This window comes from Trichoderma ghanense, assembly GCF_004382785.1.
Source record: "Trichoderma ghanense strain CCMA-1212 chromosome Unknown scaffold_7, whole genome shotgun sequence".
Taxonomy (NCBI): domain Eukaryota; kingdom Fungi; phylum Ascomycota; class Sordariomycetes; order Hypocreales; family Hypocreaceae; genus Trichoderma; species Trichoderma ghanense.
The window spans coordinates 307,865-330,005 of record NW_027395670.1 but is presented as its reverse complement, the minus strand read 5'-3'; the positions used below and the strand labels follow the sequence as shown (position 1 = coordinate 330,005).

The following is a 22,141-nucleotide window of genomic DNA, read 5'->3' as shown; positions in this document are numbered from 1 at the left end:
AGGCTCTCTATTCATTGCCCCCTTTCTTCTCCTTTGGTCTTACTTTTCTTTTTACTTTTCGCACTTGCTGTGTTATTCTTCCCCGTTGGAGTTGGAGGTTTGATACCACAATTCTCTCCGTTCAAGAGCCAGACTAGTTTCTGGCGAGGGCCTCTGAGCCCGACTTGAATCGTTAGAGAAGGGATAGACATTTCTTTACGGATACATTTGGGATGGAAAAAGGTATGCGAAGTGAAGGGAATCCGGTGTCTTTTTGGAGATTGGCCTCCGTACAACAACAGGTGAAGTATGTCTGCAGATAGATTTCGCTAGCTCTACGGACAGAAGAGGTCTGTTGCACATGTCTTCAGAACGTACCTGTCGACTTAGGAAAATGGTCACTAGATTTGATCCTTGAAGACGATGAAGTTGCAATCTTCTGATTCTTTTTTTCAACTTTCTGCCAGGCCGAGGGTGATTGTTGGTCCTCCCTTCATACTCTGTAAGCGGTCACCCCAGGGCATTTTTCGCTGGAGCAGAGCCTTTTTCTATCATTCACCGATGAGGTAGCTTCAGAGGTGACAAAGCCTGTCAGGGTGACCAACCACCCTCTTCGTGCTACCAGGTTGTCGATTCTTCTGATACCTTTGTCGCGAAAATCGGTGAAATTTCGAGTACGGTTTTGGGATAAGGCAAAGCCTTATATACACCAATATCGTCGCCGTTCTGCAGCAGGTCACGGGATTCCCGCAACCAGCGCCTCCTCCGACGTGGTGTAGTGGCTAGCATACTGCGCTTTCAAATCGAGAGCACCGCAGCGATCCGGGTTCGACTCCCGGCGCCGGAATATTTTCTTTTTCCTCTGTTTTATTTTTTTTTGGCGTGACGCCACTTTGAATGACGCTGCAGAAGAGATCTCGGACGGGATATCAATCAAGAGGATCAGATCGATTGAGGGCGTGATTCGATCATCTTTTGCCTCCTTTGTTCGTTTTTCGCTTTCCTGATTATTCGCGAGAAAGAGGGTAGCAATCGGGCACTTGCTAACACCCGCTTCCATCGTCCTCGAATGCCAGTGCAGATAAATTGACTGACGGCTTTTGTGCCCGGACATATCAAAATTCAAACTGCGCACTTCGTACTGTGTGCAGTATGTTTCATGTTTGCGCGTCCCTACTCCACTTATCCAGGGGTCGATTCTGATGGTCCTTTTTGGTCCTTTTTCCCTTTCGTTTCGCCCGCAGCGGTTCGATGGTCCAGACAGGGGGGGTCCCCTAATTGTGATGTGAAGCAGAGAGCAGGTCGATCATCTTCTCGGCACTGTGCCAGAAGTTGGAAGTCCTTGGAGGGGGGATCCACTGGGCATGATTCAGTTGTGCGGATGAAGAGAGATGCTGTGATATCATGGGGTTGAATGGGTATCAGAGGAGAGATGACGACCAAGGGCAATGAAAGGCAAGAAGAAGAACAATTTGATGATGAGGATTTCAGAGGCTCCGTCAGTTTCGCGATATTACCGGTGATTGGTGTGCTGCTATGCCTTAGTATCCTCGTAATAGTCGAGTGAACCATTTGTTGGGGCAGTGAGGCGCAGCAGGTTCGTGTCTAAGACGACTATCCGCCGGTCTCGTGATAATGTACGATATGAGCGCGTGAGTGAGATGAGGCGAGGCGTGATGATGGGACGGGCCCTGGCTCAAAGCAGCGCTATTTTGGGAGACCTGGAGAAAATAGGATTGCTTACGCCGGAGTCCATCCTCGTGCGTGCTCAACTGCTGTTCCTGTTGCTACCTCTTTTGCAGCATATGCAAAGGCACAAACAGTTGAAGCTCAAGTGCATCCATCCATGGATCTCATCGCGAACAGACGTTCCCCCTGCTGACGAGCTGACCAATGACCCGCAAGGCTGCCCGTTCGGATCGCGCTCTCGGGGAGGAGGTGAGGTTCGGATGTGTCGCCCTTTTCATCGAGGTGTGATGTGTGGCTCGGCCCATCGGGACTCATCGGAACTCATTCTGGTTTTGTTTATCAGGTCCCTTGCCTCGCGCCTATGCAAGGAGGGAAGGGATAGAAAAGGAGGCAAGATGCCATGCCACACCGGTCGTAAGAATGCTGTCTCGTCAGGCACTGTCATGCTGTTCGATGCTGCAGACACACGTGCGAGATGCCACGTTAGCATTCAAGGCACGCGATAAGGCGTCAGGAATAAGCTGTGTGAAGATGAAGCTGGAGAGAGTCAAGCAACCGTCCCCATGGTGTACGCCGTCCTGCTAGCATCTGCTAGGCAAGATGCAGTAATGTACACGAGAACGAACCGAGGCGGCCATCTCAAAGAGATCTCCAGCCTTGCCGTAATGAACAAATCAGCTCGAACTCTGATGTAACAGGCCAGACACGAGCCTGCATCGTCCAGCCAGGGATTCACGTTAGAGGACTGCTGCGATCCACCGGCTTGACCTACTACTAATCTTGAAGCAAAGCAACATTTCTCGGCTGAGATGCTCTGCTTTGCAGCTTGGCTGGGGCCGGGGATTTGATGGGTCTGGTCGTGGCTTGGATTGACTAGGGTTGCTAGTAGAGTGGGAGAGGGAGAGGGAGATGGAGATGGAGAGGAAGAGTGGGAAGAGATGCATGCGCGTGATGATGCCGCGCAAGAATGACGGGCAAGGAGCGTGCTAGTGCAGTGGTATATTCTACCTATCTCTTGTATGTGATGACTTCCTAGCGTGGAGTATCCGCTACGCATCAGCACATCTCCCCGCCCTGTGAGAAGCGCAGCACCCTCGCCCGCTAGCCCCTCAGGTACCCGTCCCTCCAGCTTAGCGCTGTGCTCCAGGGCCTTGCGCCTCTGTCGTGGCCCGCTGAAGCCGATGCCGCGCCCTGTACACGCACTGCAGCAGCGCCCACAGACGCTGGTGAGACACGCAGCCCGCCCATCAAATTCCCCGGGCAGCGCTTCAGGTTCCCACATGGTACCTGTCCGGTACATGTACTGTCCCTCAATACCTCATACCTTCACTCCACTAAGAGACTCGCTGTTCGCCCCCCAAAAAAAGAAATCGGCGCCACCAAACAGCCAACTGGAACCTCTAGCCAGAACTGCAATCCAATCAGTCCAGTTCGATCCCATTTGATCCCAAGCCAGGAAAATCTCCAATAACCCACAAGCCACCACGAAGTACATCCGTGATACGTTCCTTTTTTTCTCTCAACACACTTTCTTTTCTCTCCTTCACCTTTTGCACCCATATTCGCCAGGTCCTTTTTTTTTCTTTTCCCTCCTCCCCTTTCCTTTTGACGACTTGGCGTTGCGTCTGTGCTGCGGTTGCACCTCGACCTTTCTTTGACATCTGCTGCTTTTGGTAGACGGAATTGGACGAGCCAGCAAGAGGGCAGCCGGTGCGACACTGAGGACAGGCAAACGGCACGACTGCGAGCGATCCTCGTCTCCTCTCCTCCCTCCCTTGCGAACGAGACACGACGGAGAAACGACACGACAGCGACTGCAACAACGCCCACGACGACATCCCGCGAGCCTCGTTCCCTTGACAGGCCTGATCTGACGACTCTCGCCTTCTTCCTCTCAACAATCCATCTCGGCTCCCCCGCCTTCGAGTCGCCGCGATCCAACTGCAGCCTCTCCGTTTTCGTCTTTCTTTCCCTTCCTTTTCGGAAACACGCATTCGCTACGATTTGTCCTTGCGCACGCTCATTTGACCCCGTTCGCGACTGTTACCCTTTTCTAAGGAGTCGATCGAGTCCACACGTCATTTGCCTCCAACATCTGCGGCCGTTTTGCGCGCGCCAGAAACCACTCCTTCGCCATGATTGAGGACAAGTACGTTGCCCTCAGACGAGGCCTCTTTTGCATCAAGAGGGGCCGTCATACTAGAAACTCGTCCCTCTGACTCTCGTCGTGTGTAGATACGTCGGCCTGGCTTTGGCCATGTCATCAGCCTTGGCCATTGGTAAGTCCTTCTCGCCGTCTGGCTCTTTGGCTTTGCGACGTGTTCGTGCTGACTCTTCTCTCCCTTCAGGTACCAGTTTCGTCATCACCAAAAAGGTCAGAACCCAACCGCTGCTACTACAACGGCTCTATCAACTTGGCGATGCCTCAGCCCTCTAAACCGACGACGGGAACCCTTTCTGCTGACACTCTGCCCAGGGATTGATGCAAGCCGAAGAGCGACACGGATTCGAAGGCGATGGATTCGTATATCTGAGAAGCCCCTTGTGGTGGGCCGGTATCGCAACTCGTGAGCATTGAAGCCCCTCGGAACTTCTTCACGCACGCATCTAATGTGTTTTTTTCTTTACAGTTGGCATCGGAGAAATCTGCAACTTTGCCGCCTACGCTTTCGCACCGGCCATCCTGGTCACGCCCCTCGGAGCTCTCAGTGTCCTGATCGGCGCCGTATTGGGATCATACTTCCTGGACGAGGAGCTCGGCACGCTGGGGAAGCTGGGCAGCGCCATTTGCCTCATCGGTGCCGTCGTCATTGTCCTGCACGCTCCTCCGGACGAGGAAATCGAGACGATTGACCAAATCCTTCACTATGCGATCCAGCCAGGTACGAAGGCGACAGTCCCCTATTCGCTACATCTTCTACCGTTGCCCTCGGTCATTCGGCCGCTCTTCTCAGCTGCACAGGAATGACAACTAACAATGACCAGGATTTCTCCTCTACGCCTTTGCTGTCGTGGCATTCGCAGTCTTCATGATTTACCGCATCGCACCTGTCTACGGCAAGCGAAACGCCCTCATCTACCTCTCCATCTGCTCGACCGTCGGCTCCATCTCCGTCATGTCCGTCAAGTCGTTTGGTATTGCTCTCAAACTTACCTTTGCCGGCCACAACCAATTCACGCACCCTTCGACCTACGTCTTTATGATACTCACGGCAGTTTGCATCCTGACCCAGATGAACTACTTTAACAAGGCCTTGGCATCATTCCCGACCAATATGTAAGTCGCGGTTTTCCTCTTCACACAGCTCTACTATATAGGTCCCCATACTAATTCTAAATTGCAGCGTGAACCCTCTCTACTACGTCACTTTCACCACCGCGACTCTTTGCGCCTCCTTCATCCTCTTCAGCGGCTTCAACACCACCGATCCCGTCAACACGCTCTCATTGCTCTGCGGTTTCCTCGTCACTTTTACCGGAGTGTACCTTCTGAACCTTTCTCGAGGCGACCCCCACGGGCAGAGGCTGGTTGCAGGACGCGGTGGCTTTGACGCTGCTGGAACAGATATGGTCTCCGGCTTCCAAACCCGCCGCAGCATGCAATCCCGGAGAAGCGAAAACACGTCGAGGCACAGCCTCAGCAGCTTTCACGGTGACAGGCAGGGCCTCATCCGGGCCTATGATGAAGAGGAGGCTGCGGGTCTCGGCCTCACTGACCTTACCGAGAGCGACGACGAGGGCCTCATGAATGGAGCCAACGGTTCCAATGGCGCGGCCAACGGCTCAGCCAACGGCAAGAAGCAGTACACCAGCAATGACATTGAGCTGGAATCTCAGAAGCATACCGAGAGGTAGTAGAAAGCTGCTCGATCAATTTCCTTTCATTTTCCAATCCTCGAAGACATGAGAAGAGACCAGTGTATGATGGATATACCCGCGAGCCATTGCTATGCTGCTCTTGTATGATGAAGAAAAACAGTCGGCCTCAGTTGGTCGGCCAAAACTGTATATTCGCCATGCAGTTGCCATTTCTGAAAAACGAAGAAGGGGGTGATGTGAAGCGAAAAGGCGACGTCCAATCGCATATGCAGGTCTCAGCTACTGCAAGTTCGCCACACAAAATCGCAAATGGCAAAAAGGAAGCGGAGAGTTAGGCCCAGGTGGCTTAACAAGCAGTTCTTTTTTTCTCTTCTCCTGTTGTCTCATCTCTTCCCCTTCTATTCTCTCTTCATATCGCTCTGCTTCTCAAACCCTCCTGGCTGGCAAAGTGTCATCGTCTATGGATGGGAGCCAAATTGCTGCGGCTGCAGCCTTGTGCATGACCTTGCGCATGAAAAAGGGAGGCGGGGTTTCGGAACTCTTTTTACTCGTTTCATATCATATCACTTTCTGGGGGGTGGAGGCGTTTCTGTGTGTGTGGGCTCACCATTTGTTGATTTTCATCAACTCTTTTTCTAACGGTAAACATGACTGAATCGGAAAGGGAACTGGATCTGAAAGCATGCTCCTGTTGTACGATATTTTGGGTTGGTTTGCATTTTTGTTTTCCTTGATTCGGGGGAGAGGGATGTTGACGGCGGGAGCGAGAGATAGAAAGATTGAGGAAAATTAAAAGGAGTGCGGGCCATTGTATGGTCTTCGGAAAGAAAAGAGCGAGAGACAAGAGCTGGGGAAGCATGTTTTTTTCTTTTGTGAGAGAGATGAATACCACGGGCTGGTAATGGCCTATAACAACCGATTTCTTTTTTTTACTTCACCTCTACCATACCATACCATATCATGTTTTAATCGTTTTGTCACATATCAGCATTTTAATGACAGCTCATCAATCACAGTGAACACCAACACATGGACACGGAAGCGAAGAATGGTGTTTGTGCCATGAATTTTTTTTGTTTTTGGTTTCATATCATTAAAGATTCAAGGAAAAACAAGGACGGAACCTTTTTCCCATGCCCCTTTAGCAGATGCAAATGATCAATTGACGCCTTAAGTTTGACCGCCATCCCTTTTGCCCTGTGGCTTGATATAATCATCATCAACCTCTCTCGTCCACAAAGACCCAGGTTTTCTTTTTCCCGCTCTCAGAGGACCCTTTTGCTAAAACACACACACAGAGAGACACGGAACAGCCCCCTCCCCCTTTGTTTCACCAGGCTGAGCCGGGACCATCCTACTGCTCCTCGGCGGCGGGCTGGGCCTCCTCCGCAGCGCCCTCCTGCTCGGCGACTCGGATGTCCTGGCTGCCCTGGGCCTGGGCCTGGGCGGCCTTAGCGCCGTAGTCCTGGCTGACGGGCTGGAGGACGGCCTGCTCCTCCTTGGGCTCGATGATGGTGACGGCGTCGGGGAGGGACTTCTGGGGGCCGGCCTTGCCCTCGGGGTCGGAGCCGCGCATGATCTTGACCTTGATGCCGAGGACACCCTGGCGGAGCAGGACGTGGCGGGTGGCGCTGTCGATGAAGTCCTTGGCGGGCTGGCCGGAGTGGATCATGAAGCCGTCGGTGAACTTCATGGACTTGGCACGGGCGGCACGGAGCTTGCCGGAGACGACGACCTCGCAGCCCTTGGCGCCGGACTCCATGATGAAGCGCAGGACACCGTAGCAGGCGCGGCGGACGGCCAGGCCGTTGAGCAGCTTGTAGCGCAGCGACTCGCACTGGGCGACGGCGGACAGGCCGCGGTTCTGGACCTTGGCGGCGTACAGGGAGACGGAGTTCTCGGGGAACTTGAAGCGCTTCTGGATGAGCGACGTGAGCTCGCGGATGCGGCGGCCCTGCTCGCCGAGGACCTCCTGGGTGTGCGTGGCGCGGACGATGATGTCGGTGACGGTGGGGGTGACGCGGACCTCGACGCCGGAGTAGCCCTCCTCAGCGAGCTCGCGCTGGAAGAACTCGTTGAGCTCGGCGTAGAAGACACCGTCGGCGACGAACTTTCTCCGCTTGGAGCTGTTGGGAGACGATTGTTAGCGTTTTGTGCGTAATGGAATGTAGAACTTTGAGGTGACGTCGAATTGTGTAGTCGTGATGGTGGTGATGGTGATGATGGTGGTGATGGACAGTCCCAGACTTCGTGTTCCCTGTTTTTTGCTCTGGTTTCCTCCCAGCAGACGTATCAATCCATTCCCTCCATTCCTCCTCTTGCCATGTATCCCTTCCACATGTCGGTCGACGCCATCACCACCATCTATCCCAACACCATCACCACAAGAAAAATCGACGACGACAAGGGTTCTGTGTATCGATATCAAACACCATGGAGGGGACGTTGCTGCACTCACATCTGAGCACCCGGGTGAGACATTTTGAATGATGTGAATTCGAGTCTGCTTCTGACTTGAACTGTGTGGTGCTTTGTCTGGCCGTGCAGAGGAGAGGGACAAAGTTCGCGATTTCCAAGGGCTGGCGGGCTTGGGGCTGGGCGAGAGGCTTCAAGTCACAGAGTCGCAGCGTTTGGGCGCTTCGCAGGGTCAATTTTCGGCTTGTGTGGGTTGAGCCCTAACCGGGACAAAGTGGTTCTTGTGCCGAGTTGGTAAAAAGTGGGCTAAAATTGTTCCCTTTTTTTGGGGGGAATTTTCTTTGGATTTTTTTGGACTTCAATCTTTTGCACTAAAGCGATACGTACCTCGTGCTAGTTCATCGAGCCCGGAGAATCAGTTTGGGCGTCCTCCGGCTATGCGTCACTCCAGCCAGTTCGTGCTTTCCTTGTTGCTGGTGCCTCCTTCCCCCAACACTCAGTCTGGCTTACAGCAGGTAGAGCCCTGTAAGCTGCTGTTGGCTCCTTCCTCAGCGCAATGGCCGCGCCTGACGTCTTTCGGGTTCCCTGGCAAACCCCACCCCCCGGAAGGTGCCCCGCCAGCACCTGCCTGAAGCCTCGACCTTGAACCTTGTGATGCCGCTTTGAGCTTCCTTCTGACGACGCTTCTCTCCTGATCCGCGAATCTGCTTCTGGGCAAAGACTCGCCTGCAATCCACTGTCCTGCACCCGCCGCAGCCTCGTTGGCGATCCGATCAGAGGCAGTCATGACCTTCTCCGGCTCTTCCTCTTGGTGATTTTGTCTCTGTTTTGGCGGCCAGACAAAAGACACAGCTGCAGAGCCTGTGAAGTCGCCTGCGATTCGCATTTCCGTTCGGCCACGCATCGCCGCCTCTGCTTCCGCTCGCTCGACTCGATCTCTGCCGCATCACGCAGGCGTGGCCGATCCGAGACCTATAATCGAAGCTCGTCTGAACTGCGCTTTTACGTCGACCGTGACCCGTATCCTATCAAGTCACTCGCCTTGCAGTCTTTACTGTTGCTGGCGCGGTTGCTGTCTCGTCTCTCTTATCGTTACTGTGGCTTTCGCCTGTTGGGCCCCGAAGACACAGAGCCTTACGATACATCCATCTGTACCTTATTGTAGCACCTTACGGCCGCAGATTAACAAGATCCGCCTACTCCGCAATAGAGTCAGAGTCATAACCTATCAGCCGCCTGCATCCCCCCCCCCAGCCTAGAGGGCTCATCACGATGGAAGCCAAGAAGGTATGTGCTGTCGCGGCACGGCCCTCATGCGTCTCAGCTTCCACTCGGAGGTCCAACTCTAGTCGCAAATCCTGACATCATGGCTATTCCCCCAGATCATCGAACATGTTCAGGCCATCAACGGCGGCCAGACGGCCACGGGCACGCTCACACTGACCGACTTCCACATGATCTTCACCGCGGTCATCGAACAGCCACCTCAAGACGGTCAGGAGTCGGCGCCTCCGCCAAAGAAGCGCGAGAAATGGATCACGTACCCGATGCTCTCCCATTGCACGTTTCGGCCGACGCCTCCATCGTCTCGTCAGGCACCGTCAATACGCATCCAATGCCGAGACTTTACGTTCATCACATTCAACTTCCCCACCACCGAGGTGGCGCGCGAGGCCTATGACCACATCAAGTGTCGCACTTGCAAGCTTGGCACCGTTCAGAACCTATTTGCCTTTAGCCACAAGCCACCCAAGATGGAGAAGGAGGTCAACGGCTGGAATATCTACGACCCCAGGGCAGAGTTCCGTCGCCAGGGCATCAGTGAGAAGCTGCCGGACAAGGGCTGGAGGATCACCAACATCAATCAGGACTACAGCTTTTGCGACACCTATCCGGCCGTTCTCGTCGTGCCGTCCAAGATATCCGACAATGTTCTCAAATATGCCAAGGAGTTCCGATCCAGGAACCGAATCCCCGCCCTCTCTTACATCCACCCGGTCAATAACTGCACCATCACGCGGAGCTCTCAGCCGTTGGCAGGCATCACCAGGAGGACCAACGTCCAAGACGAAAAGCTGGTTGCTGCTTCGTTCTCTGCCTCGACTGGTAACGGGAGCGGTGGCTCAGAAAATTCCTCGCCAATGTCGAGCCAGGCAGAGGTGTCCAACGGCAGCATCATGCTGGAGACTCAGCTCACGGATACAGAGCGATACGAGGACGAGCTCATCTCCAGGTCTGCTGCTCTCTACGATGACAAGACCGGCAAGCGGCTCATATACGGCGCTCAGCAGAACAACCTTATCGTTGACGCTCGTCCGACAATCAATGCCATGGTGAATCAGGTGCAGGGGATGGGCTCAGAACCGATGGATAAGTACAAGTTTGCACAAAAGGTCTTCCTCAACATTGACAATATTCACATCATGCGAAACTCTTTGCTCAAAGTGGTGGAGGCGCTCAAGGATGCCGATCTGTCTCCTCTGCCCCCCAACCGCGAGCTCCTGCACCAGAGCAACTGGCTGAGGCACATTCACGATATCCTCGACGGGTCGGCCCTCATTGCCCGCCAGGTGGGCATCAAGCATTCGCACGTTTTGATCCACTGCTCAGACGGCTGGGATCGGACCAGCCAGCTAAGTGCCCTGGCCCAAGTCATGCTGGACCCCTATTATCGCACCATTGACGGCTTCATCGTCCTCATAGAGAAGGACTGGCTGTCTTTTGGCCACATGTTTAGGTTACGCTCAGGCCATCTCAATTCCGAGGACTGGTTCGCCGTACAGAAGGATGCGTTCGCCGGTCTCAAGGTGCAACCCGGGGAGAGTGATGGACGGACCGACGCCTTTCAAAACGTCATCAGCGGCGCCAAACGCTTCTTCAGCTCAAACAAAGACGATGCCGACCTTGCTTCCATGGGCGAGGCCGCCAGCGGTCAGGTAGTGGACGAGGAAGCCACCGTGCCCAAGATGATCAGCCCGGTGTTCCATCAGTTCCTCGACTGCATGTACCAGCTGCTGCGGCAGAACAAGACGCGCTTCGAGTACAACGAGCGATTCCTCCGGCGTCTGATGTATCACTCATACTCGTGCCAGTACGGTACCTTTTTGTACAATTCGGAGAAACAGCGAAAAGATGCCCGAGTCGCAGAGAAGACATCATCGGTGTGGGACTACTTCCTCTGCCGGAGAGCTGAGTTTACCAACCCCGACTACGACCCGACGATTGATGATCATGTCAAGGGGAAGGAGCGCATCATTCTGCCGCGCCTTGACGAGATTCGTTGGTGGCATCAGCTGTTTGGCCGGACCGAGGACGAAATGAACGGTGCTCTCAACGCCGCCGCCATTGCGGAAAGCGACCGGCAGGCTGCCGTCTCGAGTCTGCACTATCCCAGCGTTGCCCGAGCTGAAGAGGCGCCAGAGACGTCGGCATCGGCGGCCTCGAGTCCACGGCCACCCAGCCTGTCAACCAGCCAATCGGTGCTCACGTCGGTCGAGACCGCGCGCGGCATCTTGACGCCCGAGGACAGGCACGCCACTCTTCAGCACAGCGTGTCTGCAGATGGGATGAGCGCGTTTGCCGCTCTTCGTGATGGCATCGCTGGCCTCAACATTGGCAAGGCCGTCATGTCCAACCTTGGCCGTGCCGCCGAGCCCGTTGCTGAAAGCTCGACGACGGCCCCTGTTTCTCGCGATCAGGAGATGCGGGAGATGACGTAGGAGGTCATGTTTGCAGACCAAGTCGCGCAGCCTTACGCAGTCATGGAGACGCAAAACACCAAGCGTCTCGTGTACGTTCGGCCGCGGACGATTTCTGAGATTTCGGTTGTTGACATTGGGCCTTCGGAGCTGGCTGACTATACCCCTGAGCAAGACCCCGTACCTGAAGAACCTGGATGGCTTTCTGGATTTTTACCCCAGCAAGAACTATGGAACCCTCGCCTTTGAAAAGTTGCGACTAGAGTTGTCTGAGACTGATCATGTGAGATGATGTTCGCGTGGCTGCAAAAGAAGTCGAAGGAAGCTTTACGAAGGGATAGACAATCATCATGCTCTTCTTGTCCTTTATATGAATGAAATCGCCGTCGAAGCCTGATTTTTGGCTACAACTTGGCTATAAGAAAGAGCAACTCCGTACAGACCGATGGTGGACGCATTTCACTAAGATTGGAAAGGGAGGTGACCTCAGCTTGTTCTTCGGTCAACCAAAGGCGCTAGCCATCAGCGAATAATGAGAGGGCCTCAGAAGGAAGAGTGAGGTAGATGTAGATATTTTGTCTCAGCGATTCTATGAGAGCGTGTGTATGAATGTTTTACAATACTATCTGAGTATAGATGATCAATTGCATATTTACCTCGGGTCGTATGTGTTTTCTTGTAGATGTTTGGAAGCAGTTTCCCCTTTTCAACTACCCTAGATTTTTGTCTGATTTGCCAACGACATTCAGCTAGGAACCTGAAAACCTACGGACAAGGCCTTGTTTTAGGAAGAGTTTCTATTGCTTGTTTTTAATTGTTCCTACCAAATCTACTTTATTCATCTCTTTTACGCTCTTTCTTCAGCTGACAACCTCCAATATCCCTTTGTACGCTCTTGAAATATGTAGCTTTTTTGGATGCGCGCAAGTTAAAGTAGATTATAAGAAGACCTCTAGGTTAATCTCCAAAGTACTAACGGGGAATCTGTGCAGTTCGTTAGCAAATTCGTTGCAATCATCGAGCACAAAGACGTAGAGAAACGCGAAACGCACCTTAGATCAAATTTTTCCAACACAGAGGGATGCAGAATGCCAAACTCGCCAATGCGCTGCTCCTTGCCTCCCAGCCGGAGCCACACGGCCGCCGCGTGCCCGTGGAAAAAGGTGTCCTCGTTGAGCTCCTCGATCCAGTAGCCGTCGGGCTTGACATCGGGGCTCCCGTCGCTGCCGACGACAAAGTTTGTGCGCAGCATGAGCATGAGGCGGTCGAGCAGGCCGTGGACGACCTCGAAGCCGCTCGACTTGCCGCACCAGGCGGCGGCGAAGTGGCGCTCGTTGCGGGCGCGGCGCTCGGCGTGGGGGTCCTTGAAGACGACGTCGGCGGCCTCGAAGATCTTGATGGGCAGGCTGTGGCTCTTGTTCTCGCGGATCGTCTTGACGAGGCCGGGCAGCAGCGACGTCCGCACGACCTGGTACTCGAGCGTCTTGGGGTTGGCCAGCTTGACGACGGTGTTGCCGTCGTCCTTGCGGTTGAGCCAGGCAAAGTTCTCGTCGTGGCTGCACAGCGTCAGGGGCATCACCTCGCTCCAGCCAGCCATGGCGGCCTCGATGCGCACAATGTCGCTCAGCTTGTTGATGGGCAGCGGCGCGGCGACGGTGGCGCTGCGGTTGGGCGAGCTGCGGGGCAGCCGGTTGAAGCCGTAGCACACGGCCACGTCCTCCATGATGTCGGCCTGGTGCAGCACGTCGGCGCGGGTCGGCGGGATGGCCACCTCGAGCAGGTTCGCGTCCTTGTCCGACGGCCGGGCGACGTAGGCCATCTTGGACAGCAGCTGGCACAGGCTCTCGCGCGACTCGCTCAGGCCGGTGCAGCTGTTGAGGTAGTCGACCTCGGCGTGGGTGACGCGCGGGCGCAGATGGGGCGTGATGCGCGTCTGGTTGTTGTGGTCCGAAATGATCTTGACGGGCTCGACGGTGAAGGGCTCGGCGCAGTACTCGGAGAACATGGTCACCATCATGTCGGTGACAATCTCCAGCTTGGTGAGGTCGGTGGCGGTGATCTCGATGAAGACGTTTGTGGTGTTGAGCGTGATCTTGGAGTGGTCGCCGTTGATAATGGGCGGCAGCGAGCAGATGACGCGGTTGGAGTCGAGGATTAGGGGGTATACGGGGGCGTCCCGGATGATGTGCAGGTAGCGGCCCAGGTGGCGGTCGTTTTCGTAAAAGGTCATGAGCGTCTCGCCCGTCAGCTCCTGCGTCTGGTTGAGCGGGACGAACTTGAAGTCCTTGGGCGGCAGGGCCTCGTATGTGAAGGGGCCCTTGATGGTGTCGAGGTCGTGGGTGCCGATGGACACGAGCGTCCGCTGGCGGGCCAGGTTCTGGTGCAGCTTGTCCTGCAGGGCGATGAAGGACTCGTAGCGGTCCTTGGTGAAGGTGATGTTGCGCAGGATGGCGCCGGCCACGTACGGCCGGACCTTTGCGACCTCGGGCGAGACGGTGATGGTCTGCAGCAGGCCGTCCTTTGGCTCTACGACGCGGAAGTTTGGCGGCTTGGTGCGGCCGAGGAAGATGTTGAGGTTGAGGGCGATGCCCTCGAAGCAGAGCATGTCATAGCGGTTGGCGGGAATCTCAATCTTGAGCTGGGGAGGCTCCTGCTCGCCGTTGACGATGGGCCGCTCCTGGTCTTCGGTGTCTTCGTCGAGCTCGATGCCGAATTCGAAGCAGAGGTCCTCAAACTCTGCCGTTGTGAATCTGTTTGGTGAAAGCGTAAGTTATTGACCATGATGAGGCTATACAGGCGCCTATTAGAGTATATATATCGTGGAAGTGATGGAGATAGTTGTATTGTGATAGTCCAGTGTATGTTCACATGCGATCGGCGGGGAAGCAGAGGTCACATACTTGCGGCCGAGAGCCTCGTACAGCTTGTACTTGTCGACGGAAATGGTCGGCATCGTGACGGCGGGATTCGACTGCTGGTGATGCCGGAATGGCGAGGCGCGAGAGTTGTCTGGAGTCTGTCGCTTTGAGTCACAGGAATTTTTGGAGGGACGATGGCGGGGTGATAATTGATGGTGATAGCGGAACGATGCAGAGGGACCTGGCGGGAGGTGGAGAGCGCCGAGGAATGGCAGGTACCTCGCTAACTGCGCCGCGCTTTTGCAGGTCCTGAAATCGGCGGGGTGACGGAATATCGATGCTCCCTGTTCCCGTTGGGGCTTGTACCTTTTGGTACCGGCAGCCCCCTTTGGCACAGTCGAGGTACCCAGACGCTGGATGTTGGAAGCCCAATCATGAGGTTGGAATGCATCTGCAACTGATGGATCAATGGTTTTCGGCAGAGGTGCTGGGAATTACGTGCAGATGAGTATCTTATTCGGGAATCAGAGGCAAACTGTAGCAAGATGAGCAGGAGCTGAGGACCAAGTATACGGTTCAGGATCCAAGCTGTTGGTGAAGTTGCAGTCATGGTACAGCAGCCATCAGCCTCCGCCTTTGGGCTCGACGGTGCTTTTGATGCCTCAACAAACCATTGGATCTTGTTAAATGCAGCTTAGCAGTAAACAGATACCTGATCTTATGGTAAAATCAGCTCCAATATACCATTCAAAGATTTCCCTGTAATTATAGCCTGTGTTCAAGCCTCAACGTCTGTAGCATGGAAACAACTTGGAACATGACTGTGCTTTACAGGATTGCAAAGTACCTACAAGTACCTCCAAGGTTGTCCAGCAAAGGGGCAAATTGCAGGAAAAAGAGACGCCTAAGGCACAGGGGCTGCGGGTGGGGGAACAGCGCCCAAAAGGTACAGGTATACCTCGTTGGCGGGGCACTCCGAGTTAGTGCAGACGCTGCGGCACCCGCACAACCGCTAACACCGCGGCAGCTTGCCCAGCTGGCGCCCCCGGGTCGCTGCTACATGCACCGCTCAGCGCTGGCAGCACCGCTGAGTCGCTGTCCAACAGGCGACAGGCGCCAGGCCGTGCTGGGCTGGGCTCCAACAGCTGAGCAGCTTCGTGTGCCTCTGCATCTTCACCCCTCAAACCTCGACTCAACCTCACCCTCAGCACTCCGCCCTTCCGCCTCCAGCCTCGCCCAGCTGCCCCTCAGCCCTGCCTCTCGAACTTCCCGGACCGCGGCATCGGCACCCGTCGCAGCTCAATTCCGCGTCTCTGGTTCTGGCACAGCCTCTGGTGCAGCATCGTGCCCTGGCCCCGTTCCGATCTGCGCAAAAGCCATCATCATCCCCCCATTGATTGCATCACCAGCTCCAAGCCCGCCCTCGCCATCGATCTCGATTCGCTCTCCTCGTCCCGCCAAACCCTCGATTCCCAGCTTCAATCCGCGGTGACTCGAACCTCCCGATCCGACTCGCCCAACGCGCCCTTTTTCTCCCGCCGCATCTCGTCTCTGCTTTTGCCTCTCTCGTGACACGCCATGGCTGAAGCGCCAAACGCAAACGACGAGCTCTATCCCATCGCCGTGCTCATCGACGAGCTCAAGGTACATCGAACCCCGGCCCTTGAATACCTGGCTCTATTCGTTGTTTATTCTTCTAGCTTGCCGTCCCTTTTCTTGTGGCGCGATGCTGACTTGAGCTCTCTGCTTCTTCCTAGCACGACGATGTTTTGCTCCGACTCAACGCGATTCACCGGCTCTCTACAATTGCTCTTGCCCTCGGCCCCGAGCGAACAAGAGATGAGCTGATCCCCTTCCTCGACGGTCAGTAACAACTCGATTTCCGCCTTGGCGATGCTTCCATCTCCATCGCTTTCAACCAACCGATTGCCTTGTCTTGGTTCTAACATGACGTTCGTGATGCAGAGTCTGTCGAGGACGAGGACGAGGTCTTGGTTGCCCTGAGCGAGGAGCTTGGCAACTTCATCGAATACGTCGGCGGCCCTGCGTGGGGCCACGTCCTGCTGTCTCCCCTCGAGAACCTCGCCGCCATTGAGGAGCCCGTCGTTCGAGACAAGGTAAGCTGCACGCTGGCGCTAGCTCGAGCGCTCTGCTGACGCGCAGATTACAGGCCGTCGAATCTCTCAACAAGATCTGCGAGGAGCTCTCACCGCAACAGGTCGAGGAGTTCTTCATCCCCCTCACAATCCGCCTCGCCAAGGCCGACTGGTTCACGTCAAAGGTGTCCGCTTGCGGTCTGTTTACGGCTCCCTACAAGAAGGTGTCCCCTCCCGTCCAGGAGCAGCTCCGCCAGCAGTTCGGCCAGCTGGTCCACGATGAGACCCCGATGGTGCGCCGCCAGGCCGCGTCCAACCTGGCCAAGTTTGTCAAGGAGATGCCCCCCGCCATCATCATTGACGAGATGATTCCCCTGTTCCAGCACCTCGTGACGGACGACCAGGACAGCGTTCGATTACTCACCGTCGAGGTTCTCATTGCCATTGCAGAGGGCGTGCCCAAGGAGCAGCAGGCCAGCCACGGCGTCTTGCTGACTTCGCTGCGAAACCTGATAGAGGACAAGAGCTGGAGAGTCAGGTACATGATTGCCGACAGGTTCGAAAAGGTTCGTGGGCGGCACGATATCGCGACTTTATATCATTGCTAATCAAATTTGCCTTTACAGATTGCCAAGGCCGTGGACGAAGAAGTCGTCTCCAGAGACTTGGTGCCGGCATTCGTCAAGCTTCTCAAGGACAATGAGGCGGAGGTCCGGACGGCCATTGCCGGCCAGATCCCCGGCTTCTGCAGCCTGGTGGACCGACAGACGCTCCTTAATGACATTATGGGCAGCATTGAGGATCTCGTCTCAGACACGTCGCAGCATGTGCGCGCTGCCCTCGGAACCCAGATCAGCGGCCTGGCTCCCATACTGGGCAAGCAAGAGTATGTCTATGCCCCTTCAGCGCCCGCTGTCTCATTGACCACAGCTAATCGTCCTCAGGACCATCGACCACCTCCTACCCATGTTCCTCCAGATGCTCAAGGACGAGTTTCCCGAGGTTAGACTGCACATCATTTCCAAGCTGGAGCTGGTGAACCAAGGTATGTGCACGAGATGATGCATTCACACACATCAGGGAAGGCTAATCACGTCCTTTAGTCATCGGCATCGACCCCCTGTCCGTCTCGCTACTGCCTGCCATTGTCAACCTGGCCGAAGACAAGCAGTGGCGCGTACGCCTGGCCATCATCGAGTACATCCCGCTGCTCTCCAGCCAGCTGGGCGTCAAGTTCTTCGACGATAAGCTGAGCAACTTGTGCATGGGCTGGCTCGGCGACACCGTCTTCTCCATCCGCGAGGCTGCTACTCACAACCTGCGAAAGCTGACGGAGGTGTTTGGCGTCGAGTGGGCGAGTGAGGCCATCATCCCTAAGGTCATGACGATGGGCAACCACCCCAACTACCTGTACCGAATGACGACTTGCTTTGCCATTTCGGTAAGTTGTTTTCTCTATCCAGCGATGGGTAGCAGTGACTAACTCTTTGATACAGACTCTGGCCTCTGTTGTCAGCATAGACGTCATCTCCAAGTCGATTCTGCCCATGCTGGACAAGATGACCGGGGACGACATCCCCAACATCCGCTTCAACGTGGCCAAGACGTACAAGGTGCTCATCAACGCCCTGCAGCGCCTGCCCGAGCAGGGCACCCTCTACACGATTGAGAAGGAGGGCACGCAGGCGACGCCTTCGCCCCGGGGCGAGGAGCTGATCCAGCAGCGCATCCTGCCGAACCTGCACAAGCTGCAGAAGGATGACGACGTGGACGTGCGCTACTATGCGACACAGGCGGTGGCCGCGGCGACAGGCGGAGCGTCAGGAGGCGGAGAGCCCATGAATACTTCACCATAGATGAGAAAACCCGTAATGAAGCAATGATTTTGTCCTTGCCCGTGCTGCAGCGGCTTTTGTTGCGTGTCGATGGTCTTTTTATACTCGAGTCCTATATCCTTGGACAGTGGTGAGAGTTTTGATGTCAAAAATCGACAAAGAAGGGGAGAAAAAAAAGAAAGAAAGAAAGAAAAAAAGAGAACATGTACAAGGCCACACACGACCAGGATGGATAGATGGGGGCTAGGAAGGGAAAGGGGCATGACAAACGATAAGTTGATGGTAATGGATGGATGGATAGGCAAGGTAGGTAGCAAGCATACAGGTGGGAAGCATTCGTGTAGACTGGGGGTGGGGTGTGATTTGTGCAGTGTAGTGTAAACAAGCAATTTGAGTCGTTTCGTTTCATGCTTTATCAATGTTTCGTTTCAAGATTATGCTGTCGTGAGGCGCCTTTGACTATTTTGGCCGAATAGGGGTCGAGTGTCGAGTATCGTCGTGACCTGCAAGCATTCACCGTTGGCTCGGCCATTCGACTCGAGAATTTATATATATATATCTCATTCTAAACAAGACATTCTTTTCGTACATCCCTCTACTCTATCTAAGTGGTATCAAATCCAACCTCGCTCAATCCCATCCCCTTCCACTTCCACTCCCACATCATCAGAAACCCNCCCCCCCCCCCCCATCGACATCACCCCCTCCTAAAGCAAAGCGTACTAATCGTCTGCCCCTTCATCCCCCCAAACGTAAAAGTAGGATACTCAACCCTCCCCACAACCTTCAACTCCCCATCTTTCTCATCCTCAAACCACCCCCTCAGCTCCTTTTCCGTCCAATTGCAGCTTGTAACGAGGAAGATTCCGCCGTGGGGGTTGAGCAGCTGGAGGAGCCTCTTGCGGTAGATTTCGCAGGGATGGGGTTCGTTGGGGGAGGACGTTGCGGAGAGGCTGATTGCGTCGAAGGTGCCCTTGTCGAGGACGATGTCGAAGAGGGTTTGCGGGGAGGGGGCGTAGTGTAAGGGGGAGGATGGGGAGGTGGGAGAGAGGGGGCCGGTGAGGAGGTTCCATTCGAGGAAGTTGACTGGTGGGATTTTGCTTTCCTCCTCTCCGTCCTCCTCCTTCTTGTCTTCTTCTTCTCCTTCTTCTTCTTCTTTGCTAGGTGAGTTGGGTTCATTGGCTTCGTTGGATTCGCTGGCTTCTTGAGCATCGACGGCATCCCTCGTAGCACCAATCCTCTTCGCCAACTCGACGCTCTGCGCACTATAATCCACGCCCAACATGGTGCCCTCCCAGCCGTCGTCCCTCAAGGCAAATAGCAATTCTCCATTGCCACATCCCAGATCCAGAATCGCCGCGCTCTGCTGCTCGAGTGGTTCTTTCCTTCCGCCTAGAATCTCATGGTGCTCGTCGTCGTCGTCGTCGTCGAGGAGGCCGCCGAGGAAGGCGACGATGCGGCCTTCGGCGTTGGAGTCGTCGAACCAGTTTGTGCCCGTGTCGGAGGGGTTGGCGGCGTGGTTTGTCAGTTCGGTTGTGTAGAGCTTGTCCCAGCTGCGTTTTTCCCCAATGTCCTTGTTAGTTGGGGAGACTTGAATGTATGGGGGAGGTATGTGACAGTCGAGGGAGGGAGGGTGGTGAAGGAAGAGGAAGGAACTTGCTATTCTTTTGTGCCGAGCTCGGAGGGATCGAGGTGAGCTGGTTTACTCGAGGCCATTTTCCTTGAAATAATACTCCGAAGGACCTGTAAAAGATTGAAGGCTTTGAAGGGAATGAACTGTGAAGGAAGAGCAACGGTAGGTATGAATGGCGTTTACAAGGTGTTGGACTATACAGATTGCTATCGAAATATCGATTATGGATCTAATGGATGGAGGGGCAGGTCAAAAAATAAAAAAGGTGCAAAAGTACCTTGCAGCCGGTTTAGCGCCGGAAGGGGTAGGCGGTGAGGGGGGAGCTGGATGAGGGGCACCCGGGTTTGCGTCAGAAGCATTTGATGTCAAAAGTGAAGATGGGAGAGAGGATCGACAATATCAAATGAATCTTTGGAGTAAGAATGATGGCTTTGTTGTGCAAGTCTTCTTCTTAGTATGCAGAAGAACGATCATTAGGACATCACAGCTGTATCAAAGTCATATTACACAAGAATCAGCCAGTCTCGTCTATTGATCAAGCAGGCATCCATCTTTTTGTCTGTGGTGAACCTCCCAGATCCACCATCAGGTGTAAAGAAGAAAAAAAAAAAGAAGAAAAAAAGGTAGAAGCAAAAGGTAAAGCCAAAAGCACACAAACGCCTCCCATGCATGACCAGCAGAAGCAGCCCCCTTTCGCGCACACTCCCGAGTCTTGATACACAAAAGACTGTGCGAAAAGAGAAGCAACGAAACGAAACGAAATCGGGAATCCCATCAACACCGTGCCTGTGTCGGTTTCATTTCCTTCAAGCAATCACGTAACAAATGCCCAGTCCCAAGAAAACAGATGACAACAACAAGAAAACAAAAGACAGCTCAGTAGAAGCTCTCCACCATGGTGTCCTTCATCGTCGTGTTAATGTTGCTCGGTCCCTGGCCCTCGCCCAGCCGGAAGACGCTCTCGATGACGCTCAGCTCCGTCGACGTCGTGTCCAGGCCCGTCACGGCCATCCAGTCGTTGACCACCATGCCCGCGCCGACGACGTTGCTGCCGCGGTTGACGCTGCCCGCGACGAGCGGGATCTGCAGCAGGCTCGACAGCTCGTCCTGGTCCTGGATGCTCGTCTTGGGGTGCACCAGCCCGCCCTGGTTGGACAGGCTCATGTAGCTGCCGACGAGGACGTTGTCGGCGACGGTCTGGCGGAAGACCTCGACGCCCAGCACGTCGGCGATGATCTCCTCCGTCTCGCGCTCCAGGTCCGGGTGCACGAGCGCGATGTGGTCGTTGGTCGCGATGACGTTGCCCAGCGCCGACAGCCGCTCCTCGATGCGCTGGATGCGCACCGAGTCGGGCAGCGAGTTGCGCAGGTGCTGCAGCTCCTGGTCCGACGTCGTCGTCGGCACCAGCAGGCCCTTGCGGTTGCCCGCCGTCAGGCGCCCGATGATGCGCGTGCCCGCGATTGTCGTGCGCACAATGGGGATGACGTCCTGCAGCTCGGCCTCGAAGACGCTGTCAAGGGTTTCGTTAGAGAAGCTTTCATCGGCGCAAGGGGGAGTCAGGTTTGGTTATACCTGTAAAAGTTCTCGCTGGCACCGAGAGCCACCAGGGCGTATGAGTTTGTCAACGTCGAGAAGACGCCAACCCTGCGAACAAAGTCAGCAACTTGGCTCTTGAATCGAGGCAACAAGACAATGAACAATCCATTCAATCCAAAGCATCCCGGGCGAAACCACAAGATCTCACAGTCACATCGCATCCCACCGCATCACATCAATCTTCCTTCCCCACCAAAAACCACAAGCAGGAAAAAAAAAAAAAGGCAAAACATACTCATTCGAGTTCTCAAACTGAGCGCGAACAGCCATGATGCCCGTAGTCGAATCAACAACACAGTCCTGAACCTGTAGAATCGTGTCGGTATTTGAAGAGGTCAACAAAGAAAGAGGCTGTTTCCCTGTCGATGCAAGGAAAAAGAGGATCGTTGTTTTGTACGGTAAGAGGTAAGGTAGGTTAGATGCTTGTAAGGTAGAGGTCAGAGGTGGTGTGGATTTTTTTTTTTTCTGCCGGATTTATTAGATAGAATTTTCGGCCTCTTTATAAGTCGCCTTGCCTTTTGCC

At 54.7% G+C, this 22,141-nt stretch overlaps 7 protein-coding genes across 7 annotated transcripts; 4 read left to right on the top strand and 3 right to left on the bottom strand.

Annotated features, from left to right (window-relative positions):
• Positions 1-3,726: 3,726 nt before the first annotated feature.
• CCMA1212_006243 (putative magnesium transporter NIPA4) lies at positions 3,727-5,523 on the top strand (the record flags this gene model as incomplete). The annotated part of the gene is made up of 6 exons (XM_073703475.1): positions 3,727-3,817; positions 3,904-4,042; positions 4,145-4,235; positions 4,299-4,550; positions 4,654-4,945; positions 5,013-5,523. The coding sequence occupies exons 1-6, from the start codon at positions 3,804-3,806 to the stop codon at positions 5,521-5,523; spliced, it is 1,299 nt and encodes a 432-aa protein (XP_073557682.1). The 5' UTR covers positions 3,727-3,803.
• A 1,318-nt stretch (positions 5,524-6,841) lies between these two features.
• On the bottom strand, positions 6,842-7,968 carry CCMA1212_006242 (40S ribosomal protein S3; the record flags this gene model as incomplete). The annotated part of the gene is made up of 2 exons (XM_073703474.1): positions 6,842-7,613; positions 7,946-7,968. The coding sequence occupies 2 exons, from the start codon at positions 7,966-7,968 to the stop codon at positions 6,842-6,844; spliced, it is 795 nt and encodes a 264-aa protein (XP_073557681.1).
• A 1,106-nt stretch (positions 7,969-9,074) lies between these two features.
• On the top strand, positions 9,075-11,621 carry CCMA1212_006241 (uncharacterized protein; the record flags this gene model as incomplete). The annotated part of the gene is made up of 2 exons (XM_073703473.1): positions 9,075-9,189; positions 9,285-11,621. Exons 1-2 carry the CDS (start codon positions 9,175-9,177, stop codon positions 11,619-11,621), a joined length of 2,352 nt encoding a protein of 783 aa, XP_073557680.1. The 5' UTR covers positions 9,075-9,174.
• A 917-nt stretch (positions 11,622-12,538) lies between these two features.
• On the bottom strand, positions 12,539-14,553 carry CCMA1212_006240 (Phenylalanine-tRNA ligase beta subunit; the record flags this gene model as incomplete). The annotated part of the gene is made up of 3 exons (XM_073703472.1): positions 12,539-12,584; positions 12,653-14,350; positions 14,501-14,553. 3 exons carry the CDS (start codon positions 14,551-14,553, stop codon positions 12,539-12,541), a joined length of 1,797 nt encoding a protein of 598 aa, XP_073557679.1.
• A 965-nt stretch (positions 14,554-15,518) lies between these two features.
• Positions 15,519-15,950, top strand: CCMA1212_006239 (uncharacterized protein; the record flags this gene model as incomplete). Its single annotated transcript, XM_073703471.1, has 1 exon — positions 15,519-15,950. The coding sequence occupies one exon, from the start codon at positions 15,519-15,521 to the stop codon at positions 15,948-15,950; it is 432 nt and encodes a 143-aa protein (XP_073557976.1).
• Positions 15,951-16,036: 86 nt separating this feature from the next.
• CCMA1212_006238 (Protein phosphatase PP2A regulatory subunit A) lies at positions 16,037-18,410 on the top strand (the record flags this gene model as incomplete). The annotated part of the gene is made up of 8 exons (XM_073703470.1): positions 16,037-16,102; positions 16,216-16,321; positions 16,424-16,575; positions 16,629-17,120; positions 17,181-17,440; positions 17,499-17,599; positions 17,658-17,995; positions 18,051-18,410. 8 exons carry the CDS (start codon positions 16,037-16,039, stop codon positions 18,408-18,410), a joined length of 1,875 nt encoding a protein of 624 aa, XP_073557977.1.
• Positions 18,411-19,086: 676 nt separating this feature from the next.
• On the bottom strand, positions 19,087-21,888 carry CCMA1212_006237 (Eukaryotic translation initiation factor 6; the record flags this gene model as incomplete). Its single annotated transcript, XM_073703469.1, has 4 exons — positions 19,087-19,962; positions 20,917-21,532; positions 21,595-21,666; positions 21,854-21,888. 4 exons carry the CDS (start codon positions 21,886-21,888, stop codon positions 19,087-19,089), a joined length of 1,599 nt encoding a protein of 532 aa, XP_073557971.1.
• Positions 21,889-22,141: the final 253 nt, after the last annotated feature.